Below are 18023 nucleotides of genomic sequence, written 5' to 3' on the forward strand. Positions count from 1 at the left end.
TGGGACATCCCCCAAGGGCTCCCAGACTGTGAGAGGGCACAGGCTGGGCTGAGGGACCTCCTCCACCCCCAGAGTGCATGAATTTCGTGCACTGGGCCTTTAGTCCTATATAATAAAGAGCTAATATGCTAATTAGACCGAACAGCAGAACAGCAATCCAGACAACCTTCCAGATGAAGCTGGGGCTGCAAGGGCCGTCCGAGGCAGCCAGGGCTGCAAGGGCCGAGCCCCTTGCACAAATTTTGTGCATCAGGCCTCTAGTTTTTAAATAAGGTTGCATACTAATATTTTCAATGGACATGGAGTTTAGGGGGACACGCTTCACCTCACTACTCAGTTAGTTTCAGCTAGCCATTTGAATGGCCAGCTGGTTGTAAGTAGCTTTGAAAAAGATTTTCTGAAGTTTGTTGGGTGACTCTAGAAAATTGGGGTAGTAATCCAAAAGAAAAAAATTCAATTCAGTATAGGACTTAACTTGAAAGGAACCACCAAAGCCACAACAAACATCATGCAATTACCAAGAAACCAGTAAACTCAGAGACTCCCCAAAAGGCAGTCATGAGCACAGTAAGCATAGGCCCCAGGAAATGCTGTGTGGCTATGAGTTGTGATACATAATCCACTGCAAACATGTTGATTCATGGGAACAGTAGGCATCCACCATGCCTCAGTCAATGGATTTCAGCACAATTCCAACATTGTCTGGGTCTTCCACAAGTGGTATGCTGGTTATTCTAAGCATTAGGTTTAGATATGGCCAAGTTTCAAAAACTGGTAGCTAAACCAGGACGTTCGCTTGGGGGAAATTTGTTCTGGTGAGAGTGCTAGAGATATCTTTTAAGTGACTATAACTTTACTCTCCAGCATAGCCTAGCCTTATTTTGAATTCTTGGATTCCCCAGAGGACCTTGGTTGACCTTGGCCTTGTGTGTATTGGTCACTCAGGCCGTGACAGTCTCTGAATGTTCTGGGTGGGGCACTTTGGGATTGAAATACCATGTGTGGCCTCACATGAGATTCTAACTTGAATGAACAAAGGCATTACATTTTCCTAGAATAAAAGTCTGTTTCTTAAGTTATTTAATAAATTAAGACTTGGATTTCACATCATGAAAATGACAATAGGCATTGCTTTAGTTGTCATAGTAAATGATAAAAGAGCAGAGGCAGACTTGATACATAAATTATATATTCATTCCAAGTGAACAGAACACTGAATGAGCAGAGGTTTTAATAGTTTAAATAATAGAAGCCAAAGCATTTGTTCAAAAGAAAAAACTTGATTTATGACCAGGTTTTTTTCAAAGTCCTGTAAATGAGCCATTTTCAGTATTTTCTGGTGTTCATCAACATTTGGATAAGTTATTTACTAAAACTGAATTTTGATTTATTTTCAATCTGTAAGACTTAAAAATTAAAAACTAACGTTAGATATAATTTTTCTATTTTCCATTCTAGTATGATTGGATTAAATACAAAACTAATGCAGATTTTAACAAGATGGTATTGCTAACATTATCTTGAAATAACCAGTACAGCTTCATATCTCATTGAAACTGGTATTCAATGTTTCAATGCTGGCTGAGATTTTGGTCAAATATGATTAAACATGAGGTCCTGAACCAGCTTGAAATGTATCATCTCATTGAATTTTCACCATTGTGACCTTCCCCCAAATGTTATAACTTTATTGATATCTTTTTTGTACCACATACTTCTATTAACATGAATGTTAACACAGATGAAAGAGTACATTGACTTGAGATAACATGCTTGTATTTAAAAGTTAACTTACTTTCTCAAAAGTGGGATTGCTGGATCATAAAGTAGTTCTATTTTTAATTTTTAGGAAGCTCCATATTCTTTCCCGTAGTGGCTGTACCAATTTACATTCTCACCAACAGCATTCAAGGGTACCTCTTTCTCTACATTCTTACCACGACTTAACATCTTTTAACAGGTGTGAGGTGGTATTTCATTTTTTTTTTTTATTTGCCTGATGATTAGTGAAGTTGAGCATATACTTTTCATTTACTTGTTGGTCAATTGTATGTCTTCTTTTGAATAATCTATTTAGGTCTTTTGGCCTTTTAAAAAATTGGGTTATTTATTGATTGATATTTTTATATTGAGTTATATATGTATATCAAATTGTCAAGTTGCGCATCTTAAATATATACAGTATTAGTTGTCAACTTACAGTAAAACTGAGAAAAAACTTACACTTTTAGTCAGATTTATTTTTAGCAAAAAATTCATTTGTCAAAGCCAATTTAAATGCTATTGGCTTTGTATCTTTGTATCTGTAAATTTGTTTTGGTTTTATAATTGCATGAGAAATAATGTACATGTGTAGATATTTAAGTTACTACACAATAAAATACATTATCTCACATAGGGGCTCTTTTTTTTGGTGGACCTCATTTTACCCAAGATTGAGTTACTGTGCTTTTATCAGTTAATCTTAGTCTAAGTTTTAAACCTTTATTTAACACCTGTCTACTAAAAAACATTTTTTGAGATATTTCTATGCTTTTCTACCTTCATTCAGTTGTCAGCAGCACTATTTTTTACTTCTCATTCAATTTTTTTCCTCTTTACCCAGAATGATTTGCAGATATGTACTGTGTTCACTTATATGACTTATACTTTTATATATATATATATATATACACACTAGAAGCCCAGCGCATGAAATTGTGCAGCTTCGCCCACCTGCGCCAGTCTTTGGTCATTATGGCTTATGGCGTTAGGGCCACTGGGTTTTTAAAATATAGATAGCAACATTGTGAATATATAGATGTACATTATTCTATTTACGCTTAGGTTACTCTTAACATGTTTCACATTGTTTGGAACAGAGCTGTGTATTTTAAATGTTCAAATGGTAAATGTTTATTACACAGGGGTGGGCAAAAGCAGGTCTATAGTTATTTGTAGGGGAAATAATACAATAATCAATATATAAAAATACAAGATTAAACTGTTTTGCATACTCACAACTGTAAACCTACTTTTGTGCACCCTTGTACACTGATTTTCAACTAAAATATCTTTAACAGTGAGATTTAGTTATTAAGCAAGCAACTCCAGTATGCCATATGTCTTCGGTGCGGAAGAGTATAAGTGAGTCAATGTACACATATGTTGGAGATTTGGGAAATGCTGCTTTTTTATTTCTGGAAGAATTTTTCCATGCATGAACTATATTAGTCCATAATAAAATATTTTTAGAAGCAAGTCAGTGTATTGCCCAACCAGCATTTTAGAAAGTCTTTAAAATTATAACCATCTTGTTTTGGCAATGTTATGGTACATATAAAATTCATACCTAATGCTTAAAGTAATGTGATCTAATAATACCTAGTTTATAAAATTACCTGCAACAAACCAAACCTAGAAGCCTTATTTTTCAAAACAAAAGTTCTGAAGTTGTGGCTTTCAAGTATTGCCCACTAATGTTTTGACCTAGTGGTTCGCCACATATATTAAACTATAAATTTAAATATTCGACATTAAGATTTTAATTTATTTAGGTTATAACTATAATATAAATATAAGAGAGAGTTATCATCTTAAACCCAACTATAATTTCCAATCATTCAGTAAACATTGATTGAGCACTTAGATAATCTTGTAAGTGCCCCAGGAGGAGGGACAAAAGAGAGCAGAGCCCCTGTCCTCAGAGAAAGCCTGGTCCACTGTGGGAACTGGCTTGTAAAGCACATGCAGGCACTTCTCATTTTTTGCCTGCAACCTGTTCCTGAAATTATGTTGGATAGTATGTTTTCAGAAAACAAGAGCCTGTTTTCCATTCTTTTAAATGGGCAAACGAATGCATTACAGCAACCCCAACCAATATCTCCAAATATCACTAAATTGCTTTCTAACATAGATAACTATCCACCTGCTTATGTCTTTGTAATAAACAGCATTTAAACACCCATCGCGCAATTACCTGTACTTATTCAAGTCAGTAGTGGATGTTTTGTACGCACCCTACCAAGACAGCAACGTGTGCTCTTAAATAAATAGGCAGAGAAATAATGTTAAAGTACTATCTATGGTATTTCATTGAATCTATGATGTCATCGGTCATCAATTGTAAGATAAAGCATCACTTTACTGGTCCTTAAGAAAGAAAAAATGATGCTAATTACACCTTGATGGTTGACTGTAAGATTGTAATTGATGCATCAGTTATAAGATGCATTCTAAATTCATTCAGAAATGTTAAATTGTGTTTGGGGGAGGGGAGAGTATGTCTTTAAATTGGTGAAATGTGAGCAAACTGACTGGGATTGGTAGATTCAAATCTTGGGTCCCGTGAAAGGCTGTATATCAAGGGGAAAATGAGAAAGAGGAAAATAGTGATGCACTTCACACTTATCCACTGATAAGTAGATAAACAAGCCAGACAAGATGTAGACCAAAAGCAGGACAGAGCTTTACCTGTATTTGGCACACCATATCTCTTGCAGGGTTCATGGACAACTTAAATGTTTCCACTGGCACCTGTGCAGTTTCCTTAGAGTGAATCTAGATACATAGTGATTTAGGGGCAAATGTTTTTGCAACTATAAATAGTTGTTCTTTGTATAATGAGAATTCAGACAGTGAGACATAAACCTTTAGTGTTTTGTGAAAATGCTATAATTGTGGGTAAAAGGGGATGTGAGGAGAGAGCACAAAAAATAGTGAAAAATTCTGCTTGGGGAATATCATACAAGTCTTGAAGAAAGAGGAATGTGAAGGATGAATCAATGTGGTCCATGACACAGGCAATGGGGCATGGAAGTAAAGAATTTCACAGAGAGAGAAAAGGAATACTCTGAGACACAACGAGTAGACTGAGTAGTCAGGGGTAGCAGATGGGGGGGGGGGGGTGTGCACAGGGAGCAGCTGGAGAGGATTCTATGAAGGCAGGCCTGGCTGAACCCGTGCAGAGCTTGCATGCCCTGCAAAGAGCTCAGACTTCATTCCGTGGTCAGTGAAGGTGCATGGGGGATTCAAACCTGAGAGTGACAAGATTGGATTTGTATTTGAAAAGTTCACTGTGGAGGTAACACGCTTGATGCACAGCAGAAGAGAAAAATTGAAGCTTCTGTCAAGAAATGTCTTTAACAATTTTTGTTAAAAGGGATGTACTTTTTTAAGGATTTCACATATTATAATGTTTCTCAAGCTTGAAGGTACCCTCCAAGTAATTCCCACTCTCCAATAATTTTTTTCTAATTACTTCCCCAACTAATTCCTGCTCTGAGAAGCATTCTAGGTCCCTAAATCCCTTAGAGAGGCAAAAATAAACCATTTGGAAGATATATGTTTGTGATGCTGCACAGCATCGGATGTGTTGCAGACTGTGAATTTTTCAAACAATTCTCAGTTTGTCTATTTTCCATCTGGCAAGAGACCTAGGTAAAAGTCACATGCATCCACTGAGCACTGTTGAAGTAATAAATAATAATGCTAAGACACAGTGACAGATGGGCCCTGGTAACTCAGAACCATAAATCATTCGCTCATGAAACTGTACCAGTGCATATCATTTTGTAAACTGCAAACTACTTCCCTATAAATGTCCTCAGGTGAATGTGCTTGTTTCTCTGCTTGTTAAATACTTGCACGGCAATTTAAGTTCCTCTCTTATACTGTATAATTGGCAGTCTTTGAGTGTTTTCCTTTATAAAAATTGACAGTCAGCTCTTGAATAACTCATCTCCCAGCACCAGCATGCTGATTTTTGCCCATAGCTCAAGCACTCTCTGCCCTCCATTTCCTGTTAATACAACCAACAAATTAAACCTTTCTTTCCTATTTGAGGTGTTAAAAATTCTAGAGTACCACTGGGCATTCATGTATGTCATTCTGATTGCATATTTTGGAAGCAGGTAGAAAGGACAATTTATTATTTGCAAATATTATAACTCAGGCACTAATACAGTAGGATTTTAAAAGGATCTGGACCTAATTTTAAATGGAATCATAGCAACCTTTAACCAGTTATGGTTGAGTCCTTAAACATGCAAATTGAAAAAAGAGTAAATTCGATGAATATGTCAGACACAAAATGCAATATGAGCTTATATTTCACTGTACCAGCTTTAAAAGTCTGTATTCTATTTATTAAAAAGATATTTTAGACTTATGGAGCCTTAGTAATTATGTATAATGTTTAATACAATCTCAATTTTAAATCAATCACATTTACAATTACCATATAATGCACAAATTATATAAACATGACCTAATCCCTGTTTTCATGGCATGAACCCTCTGCTTATTCACACTATAACCCAGGAAATTTCCAAAAGTTATCTCATAATTCTATATGTGATCTTTCATGATCACGTAGGAAAAGGGGCTTAATTTTAAGATGCTACCTTTAAAGTAAGTATAAAAATCTTTCTCTTTCTGCCAGGAGTTTCAATTAGTGAATGGATGAATGGGTGCCTTCATGAAGCACACGAATTGACTCTTCACTGAATGCAGAACCTCTTTAAGACATGTTTCATGTGCTTACCTAATAATTCATTTAACGTGTCATATGTCACATGCTGTGCTAGGTGCTGGGAATAGCTTCTGAAATTGTTCAAAGTCTCAAGGTGATAACTAATTTTCAGAAAAGACTGAAACATTTACCATGGAGGGTAGACTTTTTAAAAAATGCAATGCAAAAAAATATGTTTAGAGAAGATTTAGGTAGGAAACCCAAACTTCATAATTATATATGATAAGTTGAAATGATTAAAACATAAATAATTGAGTCATCAAATGGGGATTTCAAAGGACTGTCCTGTAAATTACACAATAATTACATTATTTATATACATGAACTGAGTTGCCAGTTGTTACATGATGTGTAAATTAAAGCATTGATCTTATATGCTGTGGTCAGATAAGTGTCTAGAGGAAAAAATTGGTGCAGACTTGGGAGACTTTTTAGGAAGACAAATAATGAACACTAAAGGGCAAAAGGTTATAAATAAAAAAAAGATGGGGAAAATCTGAGTGTTCTTGGTCTTTGTATTCCAGGACTCTAACACTGCTTATTAAAGTTTTTTATAAATATTGAATGACTCTTGGGAACACGAACCCCAAAATAATATGGAAATTATATGCTCAGTGGATTATTTCACATATTTTACCAAAAAAATAAGAAGTCAGTCCTATTTGACCCAGTGTGTGGTGGTTTTGTTGGCTACAGGTAAATGCCACTATGAATATCTGGAAAGTCTAAAGCAGAAAACACTCTAAACAAAGCAACTGAAATTACTTCCTAACTTAAAAATAGTTTTCTATGTTGTATAGCAGAAGTTTTGCTAAGTCCGTTTTCTTGGTGTTTTTTTAAATCTTTATTGTTGAGATTATTATAGATGTCCCTCTTTTCCCCCGATCCCTGTTATGCCCAGATTTCAAGATTCCCAGGAGCCCACCAGGGAGCCAGCCAGTCTGATGCAAAAGCAAAGAGTCCTTTATTTCAAACCCAGGTTTGGCTCCCCTACCCTCCTTACTGATGCAGCAGCAAGTGGCAGAGAGGGAGAAGCCTGATGGGACTAGGAGTTTTATAGGAGGGTGGAGTAAGGGCGGGAGAGGGGACTGTGGGCCCCGCGGATTGGCCAGGCGCGAGTCGGTGTCTCATTACACAGGATGTGGTCATAGTGATGGTGTGTACTTCCCTTGATTATCATTGGTTAGTCCAGAGAAATCCTGGGTGTGGCTAGCAGAGGCTTCATCCGGGAAGAAGCCTTTGCCGAGCACATGGCCCTGCCTAAAAATGGAGTACCCAGGGTAAGATGGAGGGTGCAGTTCCCGCCCCTTCACTGAGAATGCGGGGAAGGGCGGGGGCCGAGTGTCTGCAGGTTTGAGATCTCGCCCTTTCAGCAGCCACAGAGGTGGACGCTGGAAATCTTGCTGAAGCTGGTTCGGCTTTTGACTGTCCAACCGTACTTGACGTTGTTCCAGGAGGTCAGGAACTTCGCCTTGAACTTGTCCACCTCTCCCGGCTCCCAGGGGGCAGCTCCGGATGGGCCCAGCGCGGGGCTGCTGGCTCTGGAAGGCGCCAGGCTGTTGGGGTCCGGGCCTCGGGGCGCCCGCGCCGGGTGGGCCTCGGAACGGCGCGCGTCCTCCGGGCCCCCTCGGCGGTACTGCGTGGCGGCTGGCGACACGGGGTGCATGGGCGCCGGGTCCCGGGTCCAGCTGGAGCGCTCGGGAGGTTCTAGTCCGCCCCTGCCTTATCGTGGCACCCGGGCTTGCCGAGCCCCATGGGCCCTTTCAATTCCCATTGCTCCCCTCCACCCAGTACCCACCCACCCCAGGCATTTGCTACCCTATTGTCTGTGTCCATAGGTAATGCATACATCCATATAAGATCTTTGTCTAAACTCTTCCCACCCCCCAATGGCTCCTTGCCTCTGAGAATCGTCAGTCTGTTCCATTTCCATGCCCCTGATTCTATTCCATTCATCAGTTTAGTCTGTTCATCAGATTTTTTATTCATTTATTTTTTTTTTAGATTCAGTTGTTGATAGATATGTATTTGTTGCCAATTTGTTGTTCATGTTTTTTAAAATATATTTTATTGATTTTTTTACAGAGAGGAAGGGAGAGGGATAGAGAGTCAGAAACATCAATGAGAGAGAAACATTGATCAGCTGCCTCCTGCACACCTCCTGCTGGGGATGTGCCCACAACCAAGGTACATGCCCTTGACCGGAATCAAACCTGGGACCTTTCAGTCCACAGGCCGACGCTCTAGCCACTGAGCAAAACTGGTTAGGGCTGTTGTTCATATTTTTTATTTTTATCTTTTTCTTCTTCTTCCTCTTCTTAAAGAATACCCTTTAGCATTTCATATAATACTGGTTCGGTGGTGATGAACTCCTTTAGCTTTTTCTTGTTTTAAAGCTCTTTATCTGACCTTCAATTCTACATTATAGTTTTGCTGGGTACAATAATCTTTGTTGTAGGTTCTTGTTATTCATCACTTTGAATATTTCTTGCCACTCCCTTCTGGCCTGCATCGTTTCTGTTGAGAAATCAGCTGACAGTCGTATAGGCATTCCCTTGTAGGTAACTAACTGCTTTTCTTTTGCTGCTTTTAAGATTCTCTCTTTGTCTTTTGCTCTTGGCATTTTAATTATGGGTCTTGGTGTGGGTCTCCAGGGGGTTGCAAAGTCAGCCACTGCCAGGGCCACCCAGCAGGAGCTACAAAGAGATCCGCAGATGCCTTCTCTTTGTATACGGTTTGCAAGTGTCCAGATGAGGCTCAGCTGTGAAGCAAGGCAGGCTTCTGCTGGTGTGGGTCTTGAGCTTTTTATTGATAGGTTTGGGACTCCCTGACCCAGCTGCAACTCGTTTGACAGGTTTTAGCCTGAGAAAGGATAGGCCATTCATTTGCAAAAGCAGCTGCACACAGCTTGAGTGGGGTTATAAATTGGGTGGGGTGGGGTCTCAGAATCTCCAGGGCTGAGCAAACAGAAATGGCTGCCAGTCAACCCTACAATGAGGTCCCAGAACAGAAACAATGACTGCTGCGAACACCTCCATCTGGAAGAAAGCCACCCCAAGTTCCTGCCCTGATGCCAGACAGGCTAATTTCTCCTAGTATGTGTCTGGGTCACCTAGAGCCTTGCCAGCACTGGAGCTCAGAAGAGGTGGGAGCTTGTAAATTCAGTTCATAGTTCAGGCCTTTTAAGAGGAGCAGCTGCGTCTCCAACAGCCTGTGTGTCACTAAGCCCCAGTCCCCACTGGTTTTTACAGCCCATAGTTCTTACTGCTCATAGGGACTTCTTTTCACACCTCTGGGACCCTGGGCTGGGCATCTGGTGTGGGGCTGGGACCCCTTGCTCCTCTGGGCAGCCTCCGCAGAGGCAATCTCCCTCCCAATTAAAAAGGTGATTAAAAAGCGGCACACATGGGTGCCTGATCAGCCTGCTCTTCACCTCCACACCTCCTACCAGTCTCTGTGTGCTTTCTTCTTTACTTCTCTAGTTGTAAGACTTCCATTCAGCCAGCTTTCAAGGTTTTGGATGATGGTTATTCTATATTTTAGCTGTAATTTTGATGTGGTTGTGGGAGTCAGTGAGTACAGGCGTTTGCCTACACTGCCATCTTGGTTCTTTAAGCCAGTTTTCATATCAGGAGGTGATTTGAAATTAGTATGTGCTTGCATGCTTTGTTTTACTCAGGATTCCTACCATGGTGTCTGAAATGTTTTAAAATAATCTGTCCTAGAGATCAACCAAAGGACTTGTATGCATGCATATAAGCCTAACCAGTGGACACAGACAACAGGGGGATGAGGGCATGAGTGGGTGTTGGGTGGGTAATAGGGGGATAAGGACACATATGTAATACCTTAATCAATAAAGAAATTAAAAAAAAATAAAACACATAAAAACTGGAAAAAAATAATCTGTCCTTTTATATAGTTGGGTCAGATTTACAACATCAATTTCCTTAGCAAACAGGTTTATATAGTAACTATGAAGTAAAAATACAGCCAATTCTCTTATTGATAGCTTTCCTTTCTTAATTTGTGAGGCCCACATTTTTCAAATTTAACTTTATTTGTGGCAACTAACAAAATGATGTTTGTTAAATCTAAAATGTTCACCTTTAAAAAATTTAATTTTGAAAAATCCATTTAAAAAATGGAACACATGATCATTAATCAAGAGATATGTATGGATAGACTGTGAAAACTATATCTCTCTTGGACACTTCCATTCCCCTCCCAAGAAAACATCACTGTTTATCCTCACTTTTTACATTTTAAATAATCCTCAATATAATGGAAGCTCTCAGCTTCTATCTTATTGAATGTAATTCATTATTAAAGCAGATTATGAGCAATAAAAGAGGTTAATAGTAGTGACACAACATATGACATTTTTCAATGACAAAAAACAAGTAAAATAATGCAGTTGAGAAAAAATACCACATAAATTCATTATTTTTGAGTGCCTGTGCACCCATTGATCTATAATTATTCTATTTCCTTCATAACATTTACTTTTAATTGTTCCTATTTTAAAACAGTTCTCTGCTGAGTCCCATAAAATTTCAGTTTTTATTTTTGGATGTCTTTGTAGTTTTTAAACAATCACTACTATGCCTAGTTCTTAAAATGAAGATGAAGCGATATATTTTTCTCTCTTTTTGCCTAACATACAAGTAAGTAACACATTTGTTTAATAAAAGTTAATTTGAAAATGTACACTTTTATTTTTCTGCATAACATTTACTGTATAATTTTCATTTTTAAAAAGTAACTGTGAATGTAAGTTACATAAAAACAGGAGTTTATTTTTTTTTCACTCCTTTATCACCAATGCCTTGAGCACTGCCTAGTGCATAGAACTGTTCTATACATGGCGTGAAGGAATTGAATGAATGAATGAACAAATAAAAAATTGGTTTATGTATTAAACAATTCAAGGGAATCTTCAAAGCACAACTTTAATTTTTATTCCATTAGTTTTTGGATGTTAATAAAAATTAGGCTCAGAGAAAATTATATGTAGATTATAATTAATTTATATTTTCAGTTAGTTGTGTAATATACACGGCAACTATGATGCCTATGGTAATAGATGCCTTGTGAGGTTCTGAAGACAGATAAAATATTCTTAAATTATTTAATGTGTGTGCTTGTGTGTATATAACCACCAGCATCCTGAAATGCAGTTTTTCTCTTCATCGGGTTTAAATCATCACACAATGATCAAAGCACGTAATTTAATAGTTACCCAGACCCCAGCCTTCCTAGTTACCCAGACCCCAAGCCTCAGAGTTTGCTTTCATATCTTTTTTGTGTCTTCTTAATACACACCACGTTTGGTTGATTCTCTTTTTTTATATATATTTTATTGATTTTTTACAGAGAGGAAGGGAGAGGGATAGAGAGTTAGAAACATCGATGAGAGAGAAACATCAATCAGCTGCCTCCTGCACACTCCCTACTGGGTATGTGCCGACAACCAAGGTACATGCCCTTGACCAGAATCAAACCTGGGACCCTTGAGTCTGCAGGCCGATGCTCTATCCACTTAGCCAAACCGGTTAGGGCTGGTTGATTCTCTTGCCACTGATAAAATTACTTGTGCATTCCTTTGGGAACTAGCATTGTTTTCTCTAAACTCTCCATAAAATCGCCAAAACCGGTTTGGCTCAGTGGATGGAGCGTCGGCCTGCGGACTGAAAGGTCCCAGGTTCAATTCCGGTCAAGAGCATGTACTTGGGTTGCGGGCACATCCCCAGTGGGAGATGTGCAGGAGGCAGCTGATCGATGGTTCTCTCACATCGATGTTTCTGACTCTATCTCTCTCCCTTCCTCTCTGTGAAAAATCAATAAAATATATTTAAAAGAAAAAAAAAATAAACTCTCCATAAAATCAATTTTATCTCTCCGACCATATTTTTAGCTTTATTATAAGTTATTTGCCTATGTATTAGCTAGTTGTGTACATAACTGTTTTTCTACGCAAAATTGGTGTGTGTGTGTGTGTGTGTGTGTATGTGTGATTATATAGCTTCCTGAGTAAAGTCATTATGCATCCTCTTATGTAAAACAGGTGTTTACCCAGTGTCCACTACATTTGTCGTTTATCATACCATTAGTTTTGCAAACAGCATAAAATATTTCTGGAAACTTCTCGGGGTAACTTTGATAACCTATTTGTGACTAAGGGTGGAAGGTTCTGAAAATTATTTTATTTTTTAAAATATCCTGCAATATAGCTTACCATTTTATTTAAAATCTTGGAATTATGTCCCTGTTTTTATTTTCTGTGTGGATGCAATCATGGCAGTAATGACAAGTATGACGAAATTCAGACTAGAGTTTCATGGATTCTGCAGGAGGAATGACTTAGTGGGATGTTCCTAAGAAAGAAAAGACCTTTCTATTCAAGGCTTTTAATTCTGTCTTCATGGGGTTTTTTGTTTTATTATTCCAAAGGAAAATTTTTCTAAAATTTCAATTTTTTAAATAATAAGAATCCTAATGTCAGAGTAGATTCACTCTTCAAAAACGAAAGTAGTATGTCTTGTGTATCATTCTTTAACATGTATAATCCCAATTAAAGACAATGTATATATTCTTTGAAAATGAAGACAAATTTCTTCTTCTTCACTTTTAATTTAGCTTGAGGTGAAGTTCTGGTTAATATTCTACAGGTGGTTGTTGATCCCCAGGTTTATAGGCCTTTTCACTGACCATTGTGTGCTCTTTAGGAAGATAGTTTAGGACCAAGCTGCCTATTGAGTAGAATGGCCTTTGGTTCCTTAAATGATAGAATTTGTGTGGCTAAGAGAAAAAGTTGTGATGTTTTCCCTTTGCATACATTTAAATTTTTAATACAAATTTCTGCAGTTACTTGTGTTTTATAAGTCAAATTATTATCCTCATACATAGTGTCATTTAAAGTGCTAAAGGTATTCTTTTTGAAAATCTGCTTAATTATAATATAAAAATTGTGGGTAGGTTTTACTGAATTAACACTTGACTATTCCCTCCACAGATATTTTTTTGAAATTATTCCTTTTGCCTGATAACATTATGTGAAATTTATTTTTAGGGGGATACTGCCTATTTAAGAGATCGCTGGTGTGTTTTTGATGGAGTTATGGTCATTTTCCTTTGGGTTTCACTGGTGTTGCAGGTAATTAAAAACTTTTAAATTATAAGTGAGTAGTTTCCAAAATTTACATTGAAAATCTAACTAGATATATAAAAGCATATATATATAAAATGCCACTGTATACTTTTCTACAACATTATATTATTTTTAAAAATTTATAAATAAAAAGACTAACATTTTAATCATTGTCAATCACATTTGTGAATTAATTCTCAATCAGAAATGAAAATCAATAGTATAAGAAATTGCTTTTTATTGAACAGGTATACAAATATATTCATGAAAAGTAAGGAAAGAACATGGGGTGAGATTTCAGTATTTGTGGAATAAAAAGAAATGGGGTACAAAAAAGAAATGGGGTACATATATTTAAAAGTTCTAAAGGAGGAATTTTGTTGGAAAATGGTAGAACTCATTCCCGTGCATTCAATCAGTCTTAATTTTGCATTTAACTAAAGTAACTATAATCTTCATGAAAATATTCAGAAAAAATAAATTCACAGTTCATTCTGCAGACTTATCCTAGTGCTTATTGATAAGCCATCTTTGTTTTTACAAAGCTCACCTCTCTAACAGCCTAATTTATCCTGCATAGTAATGTGTTCTTTTCCATTTAATAACTATTGTATGATTGACAAACATTTTCCAATTATTACTTCACCTCTTAGTAAATGGTATATTTTTTCACATTTTCAAATAATACTTTTAATCCTGTCTCCATTATTTCATTTTCTAAATATTCAAAAAGTTTCACCAAAGAACATGCTTAGTTAGGAAGACTTAGCACCCTTTTTACTAGATTCTAAGTTGGCACTTGTTTTTGTAATAAAACCTGTGCTTTGATGAAGTATACAAGATTAAGAAAATGAAGAAGATTGATGGCACTTTCATTAGCTTATGATTTGTTTGTCCTAAGAGAGCGGTAGCTTCTAGCGACACACAAAAGAAAATTGATTTCAGTAGAAAAAAATGTAGGGCAAAGTTTAGGGAACAGGATGCACCTCCTGATGCTGTTTGTATATGTCACCACTACAAACCATGATAAGAGAAAGTCTAAACTTGTTTATTCACCTTTAAATTTACAGGTATTTGAAATTGCTGATATAGTTGATCAGATGTCACCTTGGGGCATGTTGCGGATCCCAAGGCCACTAATTATGATCCGAGCATTCCGAATTTATTTCCGATTTGAACTACCGAGGACCAGAATTACGAATATTCTAAAGTAAGCACTACTTTCACATAAGTTAAGGGGAGGAAGTTTATGACTTTTTAAAAATAAGCTTTACCTACTTTATGTATTTTTTTCCCCTAGGCGATCAGGAGAACAAATATGGAGTGTTTCAATTTTCTTACTTTTCTTTCTGCTTCTTTATGGAATTTTAGGAGTTCAAATGTTTGGAACATTTACCTATCACTGTGTGGTAAATGACACAAGACCAGGGTAAGTTTATCTCCCAACTGCATTTTAATCTAGGTGATTAACAAGGATATTTTTGCAATTCTCATGAGAAAAACCTCGGTATCTAAAATTTTTAGAAGTTTTTATGTGTTCTCTCTTCTATATCCTCTGCTTCCTTGAAATTGTTTTGTCCAATTCTTAACACATGTATTCAAGACAAGCCAAACTGAAAAATCTAATCCCTGGGGAGAGTAGATTAAGCAAATTTATTTTTAAAAAAATATTTTTACTGTTTTCAGAGAGGAAGGGAGAGGGAGAGAGAGAAAAACATCAATGATGAGAGAATCATTGATCAGCTGCCTCCTGCACTCCCCGTACTGGGGATCAGCCCTGCAACCTGGGCATGTGCCTGGACTGGGAATGGAATCATGACTTCCTGGTTCATAGGTCAACGTTTAACCATGAGCCACATGGCCCAGCTGGATTAAGCAAATTTAAGGAATACATTAGAAATTTTCCCCAGTGTGGCAGAATTCCATCAGAGTAAAATAAGAAGGGGATGAAAAATGGTATAATTACTTCGGAAAACAATTAGCCAGTTTCTTAAAAATTGAATGTACGCCCATTCATTCCATTCTAAACAAATTGTAGTTATATCCACATAATGAACACTATTTAGCAATAGGTAGTATGAGATATTGTTATAAACAACACCTTGGATGAATCTCAAGATAATTATGCTGAGTGAATGAAGCCAGATGAAAAAGATCGCATATTCTGTGGTTTCATTTATATAAAATTTTAGAAAATGCAAGCTTATCTGCAATGATAGAAAGGACATCAGTGGTTGCCTGGGAGGTAAGGGTTGGGATAGAAAAAGGAATTACCAAGGGGCACTAGCAAACCTTTGGGATTGATCGGTATGTTTATTATCCTGATGATGTTTCTATACATATGTGTGGTAGATTTCACAAACTGTACATTTTTAATACTAGATGGGACAAAAGTAGGTTTATAATTGTATATAAAATACATAATTATTAATAGTAGTAATATAAGAATAAACTGTTTTGTGTGCTCACAGCTGTAAGCCACTTTTACCCCATCCTATATGTACAGTTTATTTTCAGTATACCTTACTAAAACTGTTTGGAATTGTTTTAGTGTGAAGCAGAAATCGAATTTTCTTCATACGGTCAAGTCAGTTGCCCTAGCACTATTTATTGTGTTTTATTACTTGCTGAATTTGATACTACCTTTGTAATTTATGAATTCCCTGTCTATAATTGGGTCTGTAGCTCTGGCTGCTATTTTGCTGGATTGATCTATCTGACTATCTCTTCATCAATATCACTCTCTGAAACTCATTGAAATTACAACCTGGCTTTATGCATAGGGTCACAATGCCGGTTCCCAGTCTTACAGGCTCAGGCCCCTGTCTTCTGCCTCATGTGCCATTAAAATCCAAGCTCCTGGATACTGGATACTTAGTTCTCATTCATAACACTTTTTTTGTCAACTCATATACTTCCCTAGTTATTAATTCCCTCTTATGTTTTGACATTTTGGAATGTGTTTTTCTTTCTTGTGAGCCTAAAAAATTTTAAATGTTATCATTTATCCAGCAGTTCTTGTTGTTAGTAGTGGAGGGAGTGGAATTTAATGTCGCCCATCTTGCCAGAACGAGCATGCAATTTTTTTTCTATTTTTTTCATGACACTGTGAGGTCCTTGAGGACACATATGGCAAAGAGTGGAGAATATTCATTTTCTTATTGCCAGTACCTGGTATCCTAGCACAGAATAACGACCTGGTAGCTATTTACTGAAGGCATGGTTGATGATAGATTACATTTAGACAAATAATAGTATGGCACATTGATAAAGAAGAGGGAATGAAAAAAAAAACAGAGAAAGAAAAGCAAGTTGCTAAAGGGACAAAGGAGACATAGTTAAAATATTGAAAAGCAATAGATGGTACAAACACGGGGTAGGAAAGTTGAAGGAAGTGGTAAAGGAGTTGACTGCGCGGGCGACAGAAGAGACAAATGTGTGAATAATACCTGTAGGCAGGTGTTTTTTAAGTGTATGTGGGCTGTAGAATATGTCTGGATTATTCCATGAATGAATGTGAAGATGGAAAAGATGTTGTGTGGGTTGGAGGCAATAGATATAAAGGTGAAGAACCGAGAAAGCTTCTAACTAAGAAAGCAATTATGTTATAGCAGCAATGAGTACAGGAGGCTGATTTAAACTTACCATTTCATTGAAAAAAAAGTCAGAATCTGAGAATTTGAATACTTGTTAACACAACGAAAAGATCAGGTATCATGCTGGCAAGCTACACTTTGTCACATAAAATATAATACCAATTGGGAAGACACACATGAGTACCTCTGAACTCACAGCCCTTGAATGACTTTAGTTAAGTACTCTTCATACAGCTCCTTACAATACTCAGTATGAAGAAATAAAGGTCTTTGAAAAAAATATTAAAAGACCTTTTGTATTCTGAATATTAGCTCCAGTTCATTACTTTATCCGAAAAGTTGAGTTCACTTTGAAAAATTACATAACTGTTGGCAGAATTTTCAGTTACTCAAGACATAACAGTTATGAGGGAATGTCTGCATTTTCTCTCTTTTATTTGTAAAATCTGCCCAATAGCATTATGTATACACACATATATTCTGCCTTCTTTGTATGTGGTTCTTAGTTTATTAGTTGAGGAGAAAATGAATAACTAGCCACATGGTAGTAGTGTTGTTCATTAATAATTTTTCATACGTGTGATGGTTTATTTCAAGGACCATTTATACCATTTTTCTTTTAACTTTCAGTTTAGTAGTAGCTGAGTTTTGAAGTTCCACTCATAAGTAGAAAAACTGTTGATACCATTTTACTATTATTTCTAGCCCAGACATCAATTTACCTATTTTTAAAACACTCAAAAAATAAAAATGAAATGCATAAAAT

The 18023-nt window shown here is 36.8% G+C and overlaps 1 protein-coding gene across 5 annotated transcripts in view; it reads left to right on the forward strand.

The window, feature by feature from the left end:
* NALCN (sodium leak channel, non-selective) overlaps positions 1-18023 on the forward strand; it is a 300069-nt gene that overhangs the window by 25261 nt on the left and 256785 nt on the right. For 4 of the 5 annotated variants that reach the window (XM_070408640.1, XM_070408639.1, XM_070408642.1 and 1 more), the window contains exons 4-6: positions 13584-13667; positions 14732-14871; positions 14962-15090. In XM_070408640.1, coding sequence (XP_070264741.1) covers positions 13584-13667; positions 14732-14871; positions 14962-15090 — 353 coding nt within the window. Of the gene's footprint in view, positions 1-1933; positions 1961-13583; positions 13668-14731; positions 14872-14961; positions 15091-18023 lie in introns of those variants that run through there. The other variant, XM_070408643.1, reaches the window with a different exon arrangement.

This window comes from Myotis yumanensis, unplaced genomic scaffold (genome assembly GCF_028538775.1).
Source record: "Myotis yumanensis isolate MYYU_CA2020_CCGP unplaced genomic scaffold, mMyoYum1.0.hap1 SCAF_3, whole genome shotgun sequence".
Lineage (NCBI taxonomy): Eukaryota > Metazoa > Chordata > Mammalia > Chiroptera > Vespertilionidae > Myotis > Myotis yumanensis.